Here is an 18363-nt window from a genome sequence, read left to right on the forward strand (position 1 = left end):
TTTTAACAATTATTTATAATTTATATATTTTATTTACTTTTCATTTCACTGGAAAAGCAGCAAAGTGAATGTAGCAATCATTTTTCTTTAGTTATATAATGACAAGAATCATAAAGTTTTTGAAAATATAACCATTCATAGTGTAATCCATACCATTCTTTTCTTTTTACAATTATTGCATTCTCTTTTAAAAATTTTAGTGACAAAGTTTTTGAAAATATCAAATTCATACTAGTTTTATAATCATTCCATTCTCCCTCAAAAATTTAATTTGATTTTATTAGATTGAAGATTTGATTTTTTTTTTTTTTTTTTTTTTTTTTTTTTTTTTTTTTTATGGAAGAATATGATTCAATTAAAAGGGCAATGCATAATGATTATGAAGTTTGAAAAATAAGACCAAAAAGGTGATTTGGGACCCTTCTCCCTCCTTCATATTCTCCAAACAATTCATTTTGGTCTTAAAACTTTGACCATCCCTCTTCCACTTTTACTTTCCACACACTAATTTACACACTTCATAATATTCTCTTGCATTAACACAAAATCAACATATCTTTTCTCCTTCTATCAATCATCCCTAAATTATTATAATGTTGTCGAAGTTGTACCAACCAAATATGACCTATGGTTCTTCGGGTTTCTTTTTCCGAGAAATAATATGTTATACCAAAACAAAGTACTTACCAATTAAGGTTGGATTATGCTCGAGTGATTTTTTTTTTTGATCTCAAGGACAACGTACTTACCAATTTTTTAATTCCGAGAACAAATTAGTAACCAATTGAAGTTGAAGGATGAATGGCAATTATTTATTGATATGGACGGAGAAGGAGGGAGTAATGTAATGATTGATGAACAAACCGCGTTCCCTTCCCATTTTTGATTTCTACTCTTGAATTATTCCAATCACTCTTTTTCTTCTATTTGTTTCTCTCTGGCATTTTCGCAAACAGTTTCATGTATCTGAACCTCGTTTCCATGTCTCTCGCTCTTTGATTCTTCCCTTCCCCTTTTCTTCTCCTGCGCCTTCCATTGCTTTGCTTTGTTTCTGATCCATCTTCCTTTTATCTATGGTTGACAACGGCGAGGAGAAGTTGCTGGCTATGGCTCGCCACATAGCCAAGACCATGGGTCGCAACGAGTCCATGGCTGATGATATTCTTCACATTTTCTCCAATTTTGATGCGAGGTTTTCCCTCGATAAGTTGTCTGATAAGCCCGATGAGCTTGATCCCAGAGGCTCCGCCGATTTGCACCGCTCTCTCAAGTCTTTGGACCGCCGGATCTCCCAATACTTGGTCGCCGACCATCCAATTTGGGCTGACTCTGCTGATTCCTCTGCGTTTCTTGACGCTATCGATGAGTTGATGGCAATCATTAGGGACTGGACGCCGATGGCTAGGGATAAGTCTGTTGGCAACTACCTTGCTCGCGCTGACGATCTGATGCAGCAGGCGATGTTCCGCGTCGACCAAGAGTTCCGGTCGTTGATGGACCGTGGAGGTGAGTCTTTTGAACTTACTCGTCATTTCAGGAACGGCGAGTCAACTGGTGATTTCTGCTTCGATTCTGAGGAAGATGAGGATGTTGCGGAAGGAATTCTTGGCGATGGTCTCCAGATCCCTGTGGCGCAGCCGGTGACGGACTACAACATCGTTATCGACGCGCTTCCGTCGGGGACTATCGGCGATCTCCATGAGATAGCGAAGCGTATGGTTGCGGCTGGGTTCGAGAAGGAGTGCTCGCACGCTTACAGTAGCTGCAGGAGGGAGTTCTTGGAGGAGAGTCTTTCTAGGTTGGGGTTACAGAAACTGAGCATCGATGAAGTTCAAAAGATGCAATGGCATGACCTTGAAGAGGAGATTGAGCGCTGGATGAAAGCGATTAGCGTCTCCCTTCGAGTTCTCTTCCCAAGCGAACGACACCTCTGCGAACGCGTCTTCGTCGGCCTCTCCTCCACCGCGAATCTCTCTTTCATGGAGGTCTGTCGAGGATCGACGATCCAGCTACTGAATTTTGCAGATGCGGTGGCAATTGGCTCCCGCGCGCCAGAACGACTCTTCAAAATTATCGATATGTTCGAAACCTTGAGAGACTTGATGCCAGAGTTCGATTCAGTATTTCCAGACCAGTACTGTTCGTTTCTTAGAAATGAAGCACTCACAATCTGGAAAAGTTTTGGCGGAACAATCAAGGGGATCTTCATGGAGCTTGAGAATTTGATCCGTCGTGATCCGGCTAAGACTCCGGTGCCGGGGGGTGGCCTTCATCCAATCACTCGATATGTGATGAATTACCTTAGAGCAGCCTGTAAATCGCGGCAGACTCTGGAGCAAGTTTTCGAAGAAGTCGCTCTTACCTCCAAGGACTACAGCAAGCTCGAGGACAGAGCAGCAGCATCATCGTCATCGTTGTCAGTTCAAATGGAGTGGATTATGGAGGTTTTAGAGAGCAATTTAGAGGCGAAGTCCAAGATATACAAGGATCTTTCCTTAAGCTCTGTGTTTCTGATGAACAATGGGCGATACATTGTCCAGAAAGTGAAAGACAGTGAATTAGGATCAGTTTTAGGTGAGGATTGGATTCGAAAGCACTCCGTTAAAAACCGGCAATACCTTGGGAATTACCTGAGAAGCTCATGGAGCAAGGTGATCGGAGTGTTGAAAGTGGACAGTGGCTCTTTAGCTCCGGCTGCGATGAAGGAGAAGCTCCAATCATTCAACGTACAGTTTGAACAAGTCTGCCAAACCCAATCCACATGGGTGATATTCGAGCATCAGCTTAGAGAAGAAGCAAGAATCTCAGTCGCCAAAACCCTGTTGCCGGCATATCAAAAGTTCGTCGGAAGGTACCAGAGTTTGCCGGAGTTGGCAAAGCGTACAGACCGGTATTTGAAGTACACGGTGGAGGATGTGGAGGGTCGAATCACCGAGCTGTTCGAAGGTGGAGGAGGAGGCGGAGGCGGCGGCGGCGGAAGGAGGTGAGGTAAATAAAGATTGCGTGTATATGATAGAAATGGGATGTTTGATAAGAAAATGTTGGGCAAAGTGGTAATGGGATTTGATGTGGTGGGTGGAAGTGTTATAGTGAATGAATATGCATGATTAAATCTGAAGGGCTTTGCTCTTTTTGTTTAATGATTCAGAATGGAGGATTAGGAGAGATTACTCCTAAAATTGGGCAATGAGTTGAGATCTGATCTGATCTGATCCAAATTGGGCTCCCCAGATTCCTGTTTTATGGATCCAATTCGGCCAAGAAGACGACGATCCTAAAGGAATCGCAACAAACAGGTACACAGAAATATACTATTTTCCGCACGCACTCTGTGGCTAGTTCTTGATTAATTCTGACTATAATTAAAAAAGAAAAAAGGGATCAATTGAATATTTGGTTCATTGAATTTTATGCGAAAAGACAATAGGAACGAAGATTTGATTCATTGAATTCTACTCCTTTTTTTCAATTTCAAAATAATTACAACCGATCGAACTAAGATCAAATGGGTTGGCATAAATCTAATCTCTGACCACAACTATAAGGATTTGAATTTTAGTATCCTTCGCAATCTTCATTCAATTCTCTACTTAACACGAATTACATATTTTTATTATTATTATCATTATTATTTTGTTATGCTACTATTGAGATATTCAATTCTATTTTGGTTGTAACATTAAATATCAAAACTTTGTTCTTAAAATTAACCTAAAAGAATAAGTGCTTAATCTTGGTTTGTAAGAAACTTTACCTTAGTCCATGTGGGACTCCAACAACCTTCACACAATGCACCAACGTCACTAATTTATTAGAATTGTCGTCGTTTTAGCTCAATAATCCTCACGTTGCACACTATCGTCGTTGTGGAACACACGTCGATTGGGTTTTGTTGGTCAGGTTGTTGTCACTAGGTTTCAGGATTCACGTTAGTTCACTCATGAAGAAGAATATCTCTAGTTCGAGTTCAAGCCTGGTTCAAGGTTAGGTCCAATTCGTTCAATTTTTTGGGTTCTTATCGATTCAATCAATAAATTTTGTCCAATTCGAGGTTTTTTTCCTCAGTTCAAGAGATTTTCAATCGTTTCAACATGGTCTCAATCAATTTCTTTTAATTTAGACCGATAGAGTATTCTCCTTACGTTTAAGTTGGTTCAAGAGTTTGTTAAACATATCTAATCTGGAATTAAGACTAATAAAGTTTATATGTACATCATGTGACAGTGGTGAGTAGATTTAGACATTATCGAAATTTTTTTAAGGTTTGGATAACAATTGCTATTGAGGCAAAGAAAATTTACTATTGGACGCGTTATATTGGTACCATGTACCGTTATATTTTAATGTTTTAATTTATACTTTTAAATGAAATTTATAACATGCATGTAGTAACATCCAAAATCATAATATTTTAAAAGGGGTATTAGTTTACGTATGTAACAGAGAGTTTATAAAGTAGATTAATTAGTTAATAAAATAGCGACAGATTTTGGAATCTTAGGTGGTGTGATGGGCTTAGGTTTCCTTAATTAATCAAATGTTTTATAATAGTAAGCTTAGTCGGAATTGGATTATTCAATGGTCGGTGTCTTGTCTTATGTTATGTTTGGGTTTAATAATAATAATAATAATAATAATAATAATAATAATAATAATAATAATAATAATAATGATAATAAATGTCTGGAAAATTGTAAATAAACAAATAAAATAGGAAGCTTCCTTTTAGTTTGTAACATGCCTCCACAACCTCACAACAAATAAAATAGGAAGCTTCCTATATATTTTTTTCCATTTTCTATACTTTTAATACATTAGTTAAATATTTTATTAACGAAATTAAATAAAAATATTAAAAAACATTAATATTTATTTTAAAAATATCATAGATTGAAGCAGAAACAAAATTCATCTAAAATACATTATTGTTTTTAGATTTAATTAATTTAAAAATATATAATTTAGGAAATTGAATAGTAATAATTCCGTACGTAAAGGAAATTTAATCACTTGGAGTTTGAAGTATGCGTTTGTCGGATGGCTATATTCGCGTTCACTCCCTACGCTGTCATGTCCCCTACCTCTCCTTATTTTAATTATTTTTTATTTTCTTTTTAAATATTCCAATTATTTCTTCCTTTTTTATTTTATTTAAATAAAAACAGCTGCCTAAAATATATTTATTTAAATATAAAAATAACGCGTAAATTAGAAGAAACCAACGCCATAATTCGGAATCCACTTCAGAAGGACATTTTCGTACTTTCCATTTTTTTTAATTTATTTTTCTTTTATTTTTGTGTTTTTTTTATATAAATCTCATCTTTTTCCCCGTTCTTTCCCCTTCACAATTTTCAGTTCTCTTCAATTCTTCTTTGAAATCTCCATTCCAAAACGCTGTCGTTTTTCTCTGGTGAAATGGGGAATAGTTTAAGGCATTGTCTGGGTTGTGTTCTTCCCTGTGGCGCTTTGGACTTGATCAGAGTGGTTCATCTCAACGGTCATGTCCAAGAATTCTCTCCGCCCATCGCCGCCGCCGAGATCCTAGATGCCAATCCTGGACACGTCCTCACCACTCCCTCCGACGACCACCACCACCTCGTCCGTCATGTTACCATTCTCTCCCCCGAATCTCACCTCCGTCGTGGCGGCATTTATTTCTTGATCCCGGCCAGTTCCGACCACCGGAAGGCTGCCAAAAAGCCCTCCTCCGCCACCTCCAGCGACGCTGTTTCCAACGATCTCACCCACCGCATGGAGGATGTCATTGTCTTCAAGAACGCTAAACCCGGCCGCCGAGATCGTCGGAGCAGCCGTGCCGGCAGCGGCGCGTGGCGGCCTCATCTACTGAGCATTAATGAAGATTAATTAAACCCCAAAACACCCTTCTCTTATTGACATCGAATTTTTTTAAAAAAATATGTATGTCGTAATTCTTATGATCTTGTCCTTTTTTAAAAACTTTGGCGGCGGCGGCGGTCGATGAACAAAAATGGGAACGGTGAAGATCGTGTACAGTCAATTTGTTTTTTAAAAATGTATGGGATATTCATTTGTAATTGTTTTAGCTTAATTATAAAAATAAATAATGAAAAATTTAATTTATATTATAATCTAAGAATAAAAAAATTTATTTGTACAGAAAATGAAAATAAAATTTAATGATAAAGAGAATCAAGTAGGCTCAGGTTTGTGGTGCCATGAATTGGAAGAGTTGAGGGGCTTTACTACTTCCATACGAAACGACTCATCTATTAGGCATCGGAAATCTTCTAGAAGCTCATGATCGCCCACGATGGTCTGCTGCTGAACCACCAGCACTGTGGCGTCGCTGGGGGAATCAATGGTCGCCAACATGTCCCCAATGAACCCCAGCTCTGGGTACTCGTGCCACTCGTTCAACCCCACGAACAACGCCGAGTCCCCATCGTGGCGCCGCCCCACCAATATGAGATCGTAATTGTGTTCCATTTTCCTCATCACTCCAATCAGCCCCACGCAGTCGCTCGCCGTCACCTCTTCGTAGAAACAGTGCTTTATCCCTGAGCTCGACATGATCAGCTTGAACTCGTTTAGCATCTCGAAGTCATGTTCTTGGTCCGCCGGTTGGTGGGTGGTTCCTTTTGGATGAATCAGCCGGACCACCGTGAGCGTCACCATGGGATGCTCCACCATGCGCGTTGCATACGCTAGCGCCTCCCGGTCATCCGAGCCTCCCACAAAAATCAGCCCCACCTTGTACAATTCCGCTCTGTTCATTATGGGAACCGTGTTGGCGGTGGTCGCCATTATCATAGGGTCTATCAAGATCCCGACCGAACATGGAGCCTTCGATAGAATGTTCTTGTTCACTGCCCTTATTGCATTCACCGAACCCTCGTACACGTTCATTGTCCTCCGCTTGTGGAACGGCACGATCACCATCGACACTCGCTTCTCCAATGCCAACATGCATACATCGTCGTGCATGGTGGCAAAGGGAGCCACCGATGTGAACGCGTTCATTATAACCTAAAATCACAAAAGTATATCAGCACTGTTCATGGAGAATTATTGACATCGACTCGTTAAAAACATGAGAGCTAGGTCAAGAATTGTTGGGCTAGAGTCCCACGTTGGCTAATTTAGGGAATGATCATGGGTTTAGCTAACATGGGACTCCCTCTTAACAATCCTCCTCTCGAATAAAGTACACTATAGAACCTCCCCTTAATCGGGACTTTACTCCATCTCTAGAGTCTTAGAACAAAGTACACCATTTGTTCTACACTTGAGTTACTTTTGACTATACTTTCGAGGCTCACAACTTCTTCGTTTCACATTCGAGGATTCAATTGACATAGCTAAGTTAAGGGCCGGACTCTGAAACCATATTTCAATGAATTTACTTATAAACTCATGATATCATATCATTGTGGAGGTTCGCGACAAGTTAATGCTCAAAGTGAACAATATCAGAGAGAAGAGTAGAGTACTATGGAGGGTTGTGGTTCCTAACAAAAACAAAAGATCATTATCACCCACCTTATCGTAACTCAATTGCTGGAAGAGTTGGAAGGCATTGATGATTTGATCGGAGAGATTGCAGCGTTTGGAGCTGCGACGATTGGGGTGGTGGTGGATGAGGAGCGGAGAGGCTCGACCGGTGAGCTGGATGAGGTGGATGAGGTAGAAGCAAATGGGGCTTTTAATGGTGGGATTGGAGACCTCAAGGAGGTTGATTACAGAGGGAGTATTGTCTTGGTGGTGAATACAAAGCAACACACGCAGCTCCCCGTTTGGGCTGGTATGCTCAATGGTCCTCCTCCGCCTATTGCATGTGTATTTGTTTGATGGTTTGTACAGCATTTTCACTATCGGCGATGTCGCCCCTGTCATCACCATCATCGCTAACACCATCACGCTGTATGAATTCAGGTCTAGCATCTACACATAGACACACAGACGCCACCCATTTTCACGAGCTACCAAAACTAATATGAATCAAGAGACATCAAAACATAACATAGTGGAAGTGGAAGTGGAAGAAAGAGAAAAGAAAGAGAAAAGAGGAGGAATTACTTGAAGGAGCAATCCCTGTTGGAGAAAGAGTATGTCAGAGATGCCTTGAGTGCTCATGATGAGTCCCAAGGTCAAGGAATCAACCAAGGGCATTTTGCAGTACAAAGAAGGGAGCGTGGCCCCAATCAGCTTCCCCATTAAGCTCCCAAAAGCCAACAATTGAACAATCCAAATGCTCTTCATATCAAGCTTGGAGAGATTGATTCTAGCGCCACTAATAACGAAGTAGCAGGGCAGCATAATAGAGGACACAAAGGACTCGAGTTTATCCACCAACGCGGACCCAAGGGGAGGCCCATCAGGCACAGCCAGCCCAAGAATCATTGGGCCCAATAAGAAATGCTGGCCCACGAACTCACTAAACAAAGAACAGAACAACATCATTATAAACATCAAAAACACGTAGCTTTCCTTAATGGGCCTCCCGGAGATGTTGGTCTGCTCCACAATCCAAAACATGATGGGGCGAAGAATGTAAATGACGAGGATGATCATGCACGCCACGCAAATGGCCATCCATGGCAGCGCGTCTTGCTGCTCCATCGAGGTTTGGCGTAGGGTGAAGCAGATGACTATGGAGATCCAGCTCAAGGTGCCGCTTATCATGGAGGACGAGAGGGCGAGGCGGCCGATGTGGGAGTTGAGAAGCTTCAGATCTTCTAAAACGCAGGCGATGACGTAGAAGGAGCTGGAGGACTGAAATGCGCCGATGGCGGTGAGGGAGTCCTTTAAATTGTTATCCATTTCGATTGTGCTCTTTAGGTACACCGACAACAGGTAGTTGATAAGCAATGGGAAGAGGAACACCAACACGCCGATGACCATGGCCTTTGTCCCTGATTTGGTGATCAATGTCAGATCCATTTTAACGCCCATCAGGAACATGAATATCATGCACCCGAAGAAGGCGAAGGTTTCGCTGACGTAGAAGCTCTTGTAGGGGAACACCACCTCCAGAAGTGGGCTGTTTCCACCGTTGAACGACGGCCCAAGAGCAAGGCCCACCTGAAGGAAACAAGCCCAAAGTCTAAAAAAAAAAAAAAAGAAAAAGAAAAAAAAGAAGAGAGAAAAGAACCAAGGACAGGCGGGTGCGGGCGCGACCAGCATCTGAGAAAAGAAGGAGCTCTCGCCAATGGGCGTGAGGAGGCATTGTAAGAGGCAGGTGAGGAGCGAGGAGACGGAGATTTGAGCCAGAAAAACGGTGTTTCCGAAGGAGAAAGGGTTGTCCCCAAAGAAAATGCCTCTGGATCTGTAGCGCTCGTTGGGCTGGCACACCCAGCTACCATTGTGTGCTGCTCGAATGCTCATCCTTTCAACCCTTCAATCTCGTTTAAACTATTCCTTTCGCTTTCAATTATTTCAATATGGCTTTCAAACTTTGTGGTCAATTTCCTTCCTTACTTTCTAACCATCTATTACTCCTCCTTCCTCTTCCCTCTATAATTAGAAATTAATGCTTGTCCATACATTTTCATACAAAAATCACAATCCTACTCTTCTTCTTCTTCTTCTTTCAATCCTGTACTGTCCTCATCTTCACATTCTCCTCACCATCTTTAATACAAACTCAACCCATATGAATAGCCTTATAGGATCGTCAACCATCTCTTGTGCGCGCTTGTTTGTTCAATTGTTATGTTGGTTCCCAACAACATAGCCCCATGCATGGTGATGGCATTCCATGTCTCAACACATATTGGCTATCTTGACTTGTTCGGATATATCCGTTGGGAATTAACCCATGTGTCGATCATCTTAATGGGACATCTTGAACCTCCATTCATCTGAGATCACTTGAACATTGGACTCGTTTCGAGACCAAAATAAAAACTCGAATTGGATGTAAGTCTTTTGATTACAAACAAAAGTTGATCTCAAAGTAGGAATAAAAAATAGAAATATAACTTTTAATTTAAAAAAACAATGGCATCTAAAAAGGTTCTATTTTCCAAATTTTAAAAGAGAATAAAAATGTTTGGCAACAAGATAATTGTGAATTGTGTTGTAGGGATAAAAGAAAAAAAAAAAAAAGCGAAATCTGGTTACGACATGTCGGTCGGTGGAACAAGCCCTCGCCCACCAATCTCCTTTTGCCAAGTGTCACCTCCTCTCTTTCCTATTTACTCCGTGACATTCACGTACTCGATCTTCTCTTTCCATTTTACCCAAATACCCTTTCCGTGTGAACGTGGGTTAAAATAGTCATTTAATAACCCTTGGTCCCCCAAAGTTGACTTTTCTCCTTCAGCTTCTCCGCCAAGTAATCCACTCACCACCCCCTCCACCGCTTTCTTTGACTTGTTCAAACTTTGTGCTGACGTCAGCGATGACATCACATATCTTGCTATCTATCTGTCTCGACCTCTTCATATATATATATATATATATATATATATATTTTTCTAAATATCGAACATTTATTTCGCGAGTTTCTTTTATATATTCAAACTTAAAACAAAAATTAATAACAAAAAATAATAATATTGAAAGTATAATTGTGATCTATAACATACAGGTGTATTATGATACTAATACAAAAAAGAAAATAATAATAAAACCCAACCAGCCCCTAAGAAAAAAAAATATACAGCCAAAAGAAAAAAAGAATTAAATAAACCTTATTTGATATTTTTTCTTTTTTTTTTTTTTGGACTTGAAGTTTTGCCTAATTCGTAAAAAACCCCCAAAAAGGAGAGAAAAAAAGAATTGGAAAACCCCTTAGTGTCAACATAGGAGAGATTGGATGAACATGTCATGATCTCTGGGCTCTTCTTTGGCTCGAGGGAACAAATTATGGTTGGGTTGGGTTTGGTTCATGTAAGATCCCGATCCCATTCCCATTGAGTTTCCGAATTCCGGGAATGAAAATCCATTGGGATTTTGGACCATTTCCACCGCGAATGCTGTCTGCAGGGACTGATGGCCGCCGTTGTTTGACTGATGGGCCACCGCGGATGGGCGGATTGCGGTGGCTGGAGGGTCGTTGTTGGGGAATGCACGGCTGAGGGAATGGCTTCCACTGCCTCGTGCCGGTGGGACGTCGTGGTTGTGCTTGCCTTCATAGGTTGTGATCACTGCCCTTTGATCGTGTGAAGCTCTCTCCACATGCTTTCTTACAGGACATCCTGGGTTTGTGCATTTGTAGTAACTCCTGCAAAAAACAAAGCTTCGGACATTTAGGAATCAAAGTTTGGATTTTCAGAGGAAATGAAATGAAACGAAATGAGAGATTGTTTTCACCTTGGATTTGGGTTTCCCTTCACCACTTTCTGTCCGTACTTCCTCCACCGGTAGCCGTCGTCGAGAATGTCGATGTCGCTGGTGGTTTGAACGACGACTCTCGGCTCTCTCACTGTCCGGCTGCCGGCGGCCGACATGCCTTCGTTGTTCTCAACTTCCCTTCGCCTGAAAATCAATACCCAAATCCTTAGTTTACAAAACAGAGAAACAGAGTCAATTTGCAAGAACATAGCATCAGATTTAGCCCCACTCACCATCTCTTCGCCTCTGGCTCGACTTCATCATAGTCGTCCCCTCCGGATTTGCTCTTTTGAGAGCTACGATCGAAGTCGTCGTCGCCGATTGAAATCGAGGAATTCTCCGGCGTTGCAACGCCGTCGAATTGGGCACTGCCTTGAGTTGTAAATGACTGGTCCGCCATCTCGTTGGCGGCCGGATTCGAAACCACCATGGATAGGGAAGAACCGGCGGATGACAGCGACGACCTTCTCGTGGATTGGGGCTTCGGGTGGTTATGGCTGCCTTTGTAAACGATCTCCGTGATCTGTCCATCTAAGGATCTTTCGACCTTTTTCTTTGTTGGGCAACTGGGGAAGGTGCACTTGTAATAGCTTCTCGGATTTTCACTTCCCTTGACCTGTTTCTGGCCGTATTTTCTCCAATTGTATCCGTCGTCGGACCTCCGATTCACCGTCTGAGATTGTTGCGGGTAATTGTTGCCGTAGTCGGACTGCAACTGCCCACCGCCGTTGATTTGGCTCTGGTTTTGAACAATCCCGTATTCCGGTGAGAAGCTCTGCTTCACCATATTATTCTCCGACGAAAAACCGTCCTGTTTCTTGCCCTGTTCTTGAAAACTCCAATTCTGAATCGGAATCACAAAATGAATCAGAGATTTGATAATACGAACAAGAAAAAGAAAAATCCTCTGTTTCGATGTCACGTACCATCGGAGCTGTGGTGGAGGAAGGCTGAAAAGACGAAGGCGGCGGCTTTGACGATTGAGTCTGAAATGAGAAGTTGGACAGATATTTGTTTTCTTCTTTAATGCTCTGCTGATTATAACCATAATTGCTCTTCCAATTCAACGACTGAGACGGGAAACTCCCAGTAGTCGGCGACGGCAGAGGCTGAACACAATAACAAAAAAGACAAAACCCATTAAACCAACATGAATTTCACCAAAATAAATCCGACCCATAAGCTAAAATGAAAAGAAACGTACATGAGAAGCACTGAGAAGAACAGGAGAATCGAGAAGCTCGGCCGGACTCAAGCCAGGAGGAATGGCGAAAAAGGAAGAAGGAGAGAGAGGAGGAGGAGAGAGCGGCAGAGAGGGAGGAGGGAGGGATTTGAATTTAGGAACGCCGGTAGTGGAACTCCGGAGAGAACCGTGGGGTGCGGCGGAGGAAGGAGGATCGTCGATGCCGGAGGCGAGAAGGTCAGAGTAAGAAGTAGTCATAAAAGGATGACTGGAGAAAGTGAAAGAGGGATGGGAATTCCCGGAGGTGTCTAAGCTCCCGGAAGAAGAAGCCATGAGAGGAGAGGAAGAAGAAGAAGAAGAAGAGATTGTGAAGAGAAATGGTGAAAAGAGAAAGTTAAAGAAGGAGAAGGGAGAAGAGGAGGGTTCCAGGAAAGGGAGTCTCATGGGGGATTGTTGACTGTATTTTGGTCAAATCTCGTGGGTTTGACTGAATGGCGGCTCACTTGTTTTTGTTTTTTGTTTTTTTTCCAACTTAATTGCTCTGTTTTCCATTTTGCTTTCTTTCTTGCTCTGATTAAGAGAGATAGAAAGACATAGTTTGGTTATTTTTGTCTTTTTATTACCACTTTTCTCATGATTTTAAGCCACTCGTGTGTCGTGTTCTGTCCGGCAGTTTTCTTTTCTTCCTTCTCGTTTAATATCTCCCCACAAAGTGGACGCAAAAAATATCATAAATATCAAATCATTCTTGTGAGTCAGTCCGATAGCTCTACAGTTTCAAAGGTTAGTGGTTCAATCATCAACCCTAGTTTGATAATCATTTTTTGTAAAATTAAACTTATAAACACAATTTCCACCCATAAGCTGCATTGTTTTGGTTTCAGTAGTTGTACCCAAATTCAAAAGAAACATGCAATATAACAAGAATAAATTTTAAAGGTATAAAGCAGAAAATGAAATCATTATCATATAGAGCTAACGCTAAAATCGTTAGCCACTTACCGAACGTTCCTGTTATAGAAAGAGTAGACCAGCTCCGAGAAGAAACTTTATGAACGTAATCTACTGTCATCTATAAAGACAAACAAGATAGTAAACATTAAACATATACATAATTTGTTAAATAATAAATTCAGAAATGGACACACATTAGATAAATTGCGTGACACTTTCGCTTGCTACGGAAGGAAATGTGAGGATGGGATTTATGACGACATGCTTTCTAGAACCCAACGTCAATAGAGATGAGAAAAGGGGCAGCCCAACTTCCACGTGGCCATGGGAAAAATTATATTCCTTTAAACTATTATCTTTTATGAAAGAAAGTTAATGTGGTATGTGGTATGTATGTTGGGTCATCAAGATACTTACATCTTCATTAATTAAAGACATCCTTAGGAGATGACATCTCATATACGAAGATTTTGATAATGATCGTTCCAAGCAAATACAGGATTGGGCCAGTTGAATTTGGCAACATTATCCTTATTTGCCTTCTTTTACACGACACCTTTTTTTAAATAAATAAAATACATAAACATATTCTCCAATAAAGTCGATTTAAAACCATAACATCGAGCTATAGCTAATAACTGGTATGAGAATTGGCTAATGAAGGGTGTAAATTAATACAAAGCTAAATCAATCCAGATGAATCCTTTGATTCCGACCCTATAAATAATTCAGACAAAACATAATTAGTTATCAAACGACAACTTAATTCATTATACTTGATCCTCTTACCATTCAAACCTATAAACATGGTCAAACAAAAGGGTGTTTTTGTAGTCATAGACCACACGAGTCAAAGATTCCCTAGGATCTAATCCATGTTCACAATTTTCAAAAAAGAATGTTAAAAATACTCTTAAAAAGTTTAATAGAGTAGAGATAAAGGTGGAGAAGCATTCCTTCCTAACCCCCAAAGGTTGAAGACTATTATTCTGGTTTATCCATTCATTGTCCCATTCGCCTGGTACCAACATCTTTACTTTTGTCATTACTGAATTCCTTCAATTAAGAAAACATAAAAAAAACACTGCAACGGCAAGAAAATAAGGAAACAAGACAGTTGGAAACCAACATAGTTTTGATTATTGTGATGGGCTTGCAACAAAATAATAAGACACAAGAAAACAACCATAATTTTTTCACCTAATTAATATTTATGTTCATATTATATTCTTCTTTTTAGTATGTCATGAGGAAGAAGAAGACAAGAGAACTCACAGGCGGCGTGGTCGATGTATCTGAATGGCGATGCCCAGAGAGAGACGGCATGTCAGCTTTGGTGGTACTGAAGCTTTGATGAAAAGTCAGCAGTCAGCACTTGATGAATCACTGATCCCTATGAAATAAAATAACAAGGTTGCAACCTTTAATGATAATACTAACAAACAATAGCTACGTAGTTGATCCGGTAAAAGACAAATTTCAAAACTAAATTTGGGTCAAATCTTGCTCATAATCGACCATGGAAGCAAACACACGCACCAAGCAGCACTGTTCCTGAGTCTTCGACAGAGATGATTATCAATACTTCATTGTCCAGGACGACATTTTCATGCAAAAATCTAATCAAACATTGTCTCCTCAATTTCAGCTCCTTGTTTTCTTTTGAAAAGCTAGCTTTCCACTACTACAAGTACATGAACACGTTAAATAAAGGCTTTGATTAGTTCTCTCTGTTTCCTTTTTGACAACCCAATATAAACTATTTTCTTGCCATCCTTGGAAACTGGAATTAGCACAGCCGGCAAAACTCATGGAGTCTCATGGTTTGATATCCTCCTGCTCTTAGGAACATGTTTTCTTGCTTTCATTCTCTTCTATCGTTGGAAGGAGGGGAAGGATATCTGAACTTTACCTAAAAACTCACGACTCATATTTACGTGCTGTGACATTAACATAAACCTTCTGCGGATTCCATAAAAGTAACAGTAGAACAAAGTTCGAGTTACTTCTTTGCAAAAGAGATAGCCATGGGATGTTGGGGGTCAATTTTAAAGCCTTGAAGAGCCTGCATCGCCATAGAGGATTGAACATCATCTTCAAACTCAACAAAAGCAATACCCGGCTTCGCTTCAATCATTCTAACCTCCCTGAATCCAGGATATTGTTGGAAGAGAACTTGCAACATCATACTAGAGGTTTCATGTGGTAAATTCTCAATAAATAGTATGTTGTTTGGAGTAGCTTCTGCAGTGCTTGGATTTGCATGACGGAATGTGGCCTGCATGAATGACACAACGAAGAGGCTTGCTTAGAAAAACTGATTATGAATAAATGTTGGTTAACGTTCCTGATCTAAGGGGGCACTGAATTGAATCCAATTCGAATAAACATTAATGTCTTTCCAACAAATGCAAGGAAAAAAACAATCAACCAACAAACCACACCATCCAAAAAGACCCATACAACTTATGCTTGGGATCACTTCTAGAGTAACAATAAAACGAAACAGCTCATATGAAGAAGGAAACTAAACATTTTACATCACAAAAAATAAAACAAGATTGAAAAGGAACATACATTTGAACCACCATTCTCAGCAGTTGTTCCATTGGGCATGGTAGATCGGTGTGCACCTTCAGAGCGTTGCTTTCTTTCAGCTGGATAAGCAAATTAAGAGATAATAGGAAACATAAATCAGTTCAAAACCCTAAAGGTCTTTTAAAAGCAATGCAATAAGAAAATGAGAGGTTATGTCCATCAATTCAAAAAGCCATATGTTTAACTTAAAGATTATGTCCACCAAAGAAATTCAAAACAAAGAGTACATATATAGTAAAAATCACCTTTTTCCTCAAGCTTCTTTTTCTTCTCCCTTGGCACAAAGCTTCCGTCAGCTTTAGCAATACAATCTGATTTGGTTTTGGCATATTGAATTCTCTGCAAAAGAAACAACGAAAGTCATCTTTATATTTTTGAGATGGGCAACAGAAAGTCATCACTATAATAACCATTAGAATAAGTTGTATGAATGAGCAAAATGAAGATACACAAAAGTTTCCAAGATGAAACAAAAATAACTGAAGTTTAAAACTAAAAGAGATTACAGTAAAACTTGTTTCTTCCTAAAAGAATCGTGGATACATCTTCAGTCATGTTCTTTTTTTCTTTTATCTTTTTTGATATCTATGAGTGTGCAGCCTAGCTTGTGTGCAGCCTAGCTTGCATGCACCTCAACTTACCTCGTCTAACTCTATAACATTTTGGGTGCCAAGAAAACTCGTAGGATATTTCCTAGGTAGGTGACCATCATGGATTGAACTCATTTGCTCTAAGCCTTTTATTATACCCAAGTTAGAAAAATGAGAAGAATTCCTTTTGTTCAAATTACAACAGAGATCAAATATTCAGTGGCAACATTTAAAGTAGTACATAAGCATGTAATTCATGATAGATGGCCCTCGTTGACAGAAGATATGTTAGCATACAGGATTTACAAAGAGAGACCTCAAAATGCTCAAAAAAGGCACATAGCCAATAGACAGACGCATATGTCCAAAAGGTTAAAACATTATTTAGGGCATGCAAGGCAGCTAAACTGGCAATATATTGAGTGTTATTATGCATAGAGACCGCTCTCCATGCAACACTCATTGAAGCACAATCAGGATTCAGTGGATGAAATGCCACAAAAAGACTATGAAAAGCAAGTTCAGAAAATGTGATAAGCTAAAGACCAACCATAGGTTTATCATAGAATGGGAAGTTTTGCATCTGCCGCACAGCATTGCTAGCTGCAGTCACTTCACTAAATGCAACCCATGCCTGCCCTCGAAGCCTCGGTGTCTTCAAGGCAACGACGTCGAGAATCCTTCCATATTGAGAAAACAAAGCATAAAGGGATCTCTTCAATTCTGTCCAATGGGGAGAAAATTAGTATACCATCAAATCTGAACACTAAAAGGACGTAGATTACACTATATCTTGAACGTTGTTAAGAAGCAGTAATCAAAATCCCATATGCTACGGGAATGGGGAAAGCAAGTAGCCGTCTCCAAATCCAAACTAAAATTTCAAGATATCAATTCCTTCACCCTAACAACCAAATTCTAACTATGATAGTTGTACATTCTCGAGTGATTACTGTGTGACATCCTCAGAAATATCATTTACTGTATTAAAAACAAACCAAACTTTGCCAAAATATCATTTCTGTGTGGCATAAATTTTGGGAGACGAAGGCGAAATGACAAACTTAAAATGTCCCGTATATCACTTCAATTATTCGTTGTCGACCAATGGATAAGAAGAAATCACATTTACACAGGGGATAGAGTAGGGTTAAGCAAAAAGCAAAGAGTGAATCACCTTCTTTCTTGACCTCCTCATTGAGATTCTTGATGTATATGCTCTGGTTAGGTGGTATATCGCCCGAATACATGGTGGTTCACGTTCAGGGCCTTCGGCTTACAGAGAATCACGGAGATACGGACAGAAATCTGGTTTTTCGAATGCGCAGGAAGAAGGAGACTTGTCGGAAGCAGAATAGAGCCCTATCAAGCAATAGGCTCTAGATCGTACTCCAAAGTTTCCTTGGGCTGAGGCCTAAATGGCCCAACAAGAATCACAATTTCATTGGACCCAGGCCTTTCTCAATTATCAAAAGTACCATTCTATCCCCGAAACATAGAACAACAGCAACTTTTACCCCCATCTACTTGGCGCCGTGTTAGGCTGTTAGCAGTGGGCGCGCACTTCAGAGTCCGGCGAAACCCGAAACCTCGCGTTCATCATCATTCTCATTTCCGAGCGCCGGAAAATTTTGAGGTCAATTTTTTAGAGCATCACTGCGGCCTCTAAAGACTGTTAGATAAAACCTGAGTTTTTCCTTATTTAGATTAACACGT

At 40.3% G+C, this 18363-nt stretch overlaps 5 protein-coding genes across 7 annotated transcripts; 2 read left to right on the forward strand and 3 right to left on the reverse strand.

The window, feature by feature from the left end:
* Positions 1-1073: 1073 nt before the first annotated feature.
* Positions 1074-3445, forward strand: LOC111783299 (exocyst complex component EXO70B1-like). Of its 2 annotated transcripts, none has more exons than XM_023664221.2 (2): positions 1074-2988; positions 3149-3445. In XM_023664221.2, the coding sequence occupies exon 1, from the start codon at positions 1074-1076 to the stop codon at positions 2985-2987; it is 1914 nt and encodes a 637-aa protein (XP_023519989.2). In that variant the 3' UTR covers position 2988; positions 3149-3445. The 2 variants fall into 2 exon arrangements, with proteins under 2 accessions (XP_023519989.2, XP_023519988.2); XM_023664220.2 differs by having other exon boundaries at positions 1074-2983.
* Positions 3446-5358: 1913 nt separating this feature from the next.
* LOC111786763 (uncharacterized) lies at positions 5359-6039 on the forward strand. The gene has a single exon (XM_023666992.2). It carries the CDS (start codon positions 5419-5421, stop codon positions 5866-5868), a length of 450 nt encoding a protein of 149 aa, XP_023522760.1. The 5' UTR covers positions 5359-5418; the 3' UTR covers positions 5869-6039.
* Positions 6040-6122: 83 nt separating this feature from the next.
* Positions 6123-9653, reverse strand: LOC111782802 (cation/H(+) antiporter 15-like). Of its 2 annotated transcripts, none has more exons than XM_087120835.1 (4): positions 9163-9653; positions 8062-9066; positions 7525-7926; positions 6123-7011 (listed from the first exon to the last, which is right to left on the reverse strand). In XM_087120835.1, exons 1-4 carry the CDS (start codon positions 9367-9369, stop codon positions 6175-6177), a joined length of 2451 nt encoding a protein of 816 aa, XP_086976961.1. In that variant the 5' UTR covers positions 9370-9653; the 3' UTR covers positions 6123-6174. The 2 variants fall into 2 exon arrangements, with proteins under 2 accessions (XP_086976961.1, XP_086976962.1); XM_087120836.1 differs by having other exon boundaries at positions 9137-9351.
* An 869-nt stretch (positions 9654-10522) lies between these two features.
* LOC111782826 (WRKY transcription factor WRKY24-like) lies at positions 10523-13083 on the reverse strand. The gene is made up of 5 exons (XM_087120837.1): positions 12527-13083; positions 12249-12431; positions 11556-12166; positions 11302-11466; positions 10523-11212 (listed from the first exon to the last, which is right to left on the reverse strand). The coding sequence occupies exons 1-5, from the start codon at positions 12947-12949 to the stop codon at positions 10786-10788; spliced, it is 1809 nt and encodes a 602-aa protein (XP_086976963.1). The 5' UTR covers positions 12950-13083; the 3' UTR covers positions 10523-10785.
* A 47-nt stretch (positions 13084-13130) lies between these two features.
* LOC111782827 (U2 small nuclear ribonucleoprotein B'' 2-like) lies at positions 13131-18030 on the reverse strand. The gene is made up of 8 exons (XM_023663643.2): positions 17825-18030; positions 17198-17370; positions 16303-16396; positions 16037-16116; positions 14735-15737; positions 13654-14515; positions 13508-13577; positions 13131-13274 (listed from the first exon to the last, which is right to left on the reverse strand). The coding sequence occupies exons 1-5, from the start codon at positions 17895-17897 to the stop codon at positions 15462-15464; spliced, it is 696 nt and encodes a 231-aa protein (XP_023519411.2). The 5' UTR covers positions 17898-18030; the 3' UTR covers positions 13131-13274; positions 13508-13577; positions 13654-14515; positions 14735-15461.
* Positions 18031-18363: the final 333 nt, after the last annotated feature.

The sequence above is a fragment of the Cucurbita pepo genome, chromosome 20 (assembly GCF_057944985.1).
Source record: "Cucurbita pepo subsp. pepo isolate OVF chromosome 20, ASM5794498v1, whole genome shotgun sequence".
Taxonomy (NCBI): domain Eukaryota; kingdom Viridiplantae; phylum Streptophyta; class Magnoliopsida; order Cucurbitales; family Cucurbitaceae; genus Cucurbita; species Cucurbita pepo.

What these genes read in the sequence shown, in the direction of transcription:
- LOC111782802 (XM_087120835.1), bottom strand. Translation starts at nt 9,369, where the DNA reads ATGAGCATTCGAGCAGCACACAATGGTAGCTGGGTGTGCCAGCCCAAC. An exon ending in CCTTCTTTTCTCAGATGCTG is followed by an intron (nt 9,067 to 9,162) that starts GTCGCGCCCGCA and finishes TGTTTCCTTCAG; the next exon opens with GTGGGCCTTGCTCTTGGGCC. An exon ending in AACAGGGATTGCTCCTTCAA is followed by an intron (nt 7,927 to 8,061) that starts GTAATTCCTCCT and finishes GTCTATGTGTAG; the next exon opens with ATGCTAGACCTGAATTCATA.
- LOC111782826 (XM_087120837.1), bottom strand. Translation starts at nt 12,949, where the DNA reads ATGAGACTCCCTTTCCTGGAACCCTCCTCTTCTCCCTTCTCCTTCTTT. An exon ending in CCTCCACCACAGCTCCGATG is followed by an intron (nt 12,167 to 12,248) that starts GTACGTGACATC and finishes ATTCCGATTCAG; the next exon opens with AATTGGAGTTTTCAAGAACA. An exon ending in GAGCCAGAGGCGAAGAGATG is followed by an intron (nt 11,467 to 11,555) that starts GTGAGTGGGGCT and finishes ATTGATTTTCAG; the next exon opens with GCGAAGGGAAGTTGAGAACA.
- LOC111783299 (XM_023664220.2), top strand. Translation starts at nt 1,074, where the DNA reads ATGGTTGACAACGGCGAGGAGAAGTTGCTGGCTATGGCTCGCCACATA.
- LOC111782827 (XM_023663643.2), bottom strand. Translation starts at nt 17,897, where the DNA reads ATGTATTCGGGCGATATACCACCTAACCAGAGCATATACATCAAGAAT. An exon ending in CATTCTATGATAAACCTATG is followed by an intron (nt 16,397 to 17,197) that starts GTTGGTCTTTAG and finishes TTTCTTTTGCAG; the next exon opens with AGAATTCAATATGCCAAAAC. An exon ending in CTGAGAATGGTGGTTCAAAT is followed by an intron (nt 15,738 to 16,036) that starts GTATGTTCCTTT and finishes TCATTCATGCAG; the next exon opens with GCCACATTCCGTCATGCAAA.
- LOC111786763 (XM_023666992.2), top strand. Translation starts at nt 5,419, where the DNA reads ATGGGGAATAGTTTAAGGCATTGTCTGGGTTGTGTTCTTCCCTGTGGC.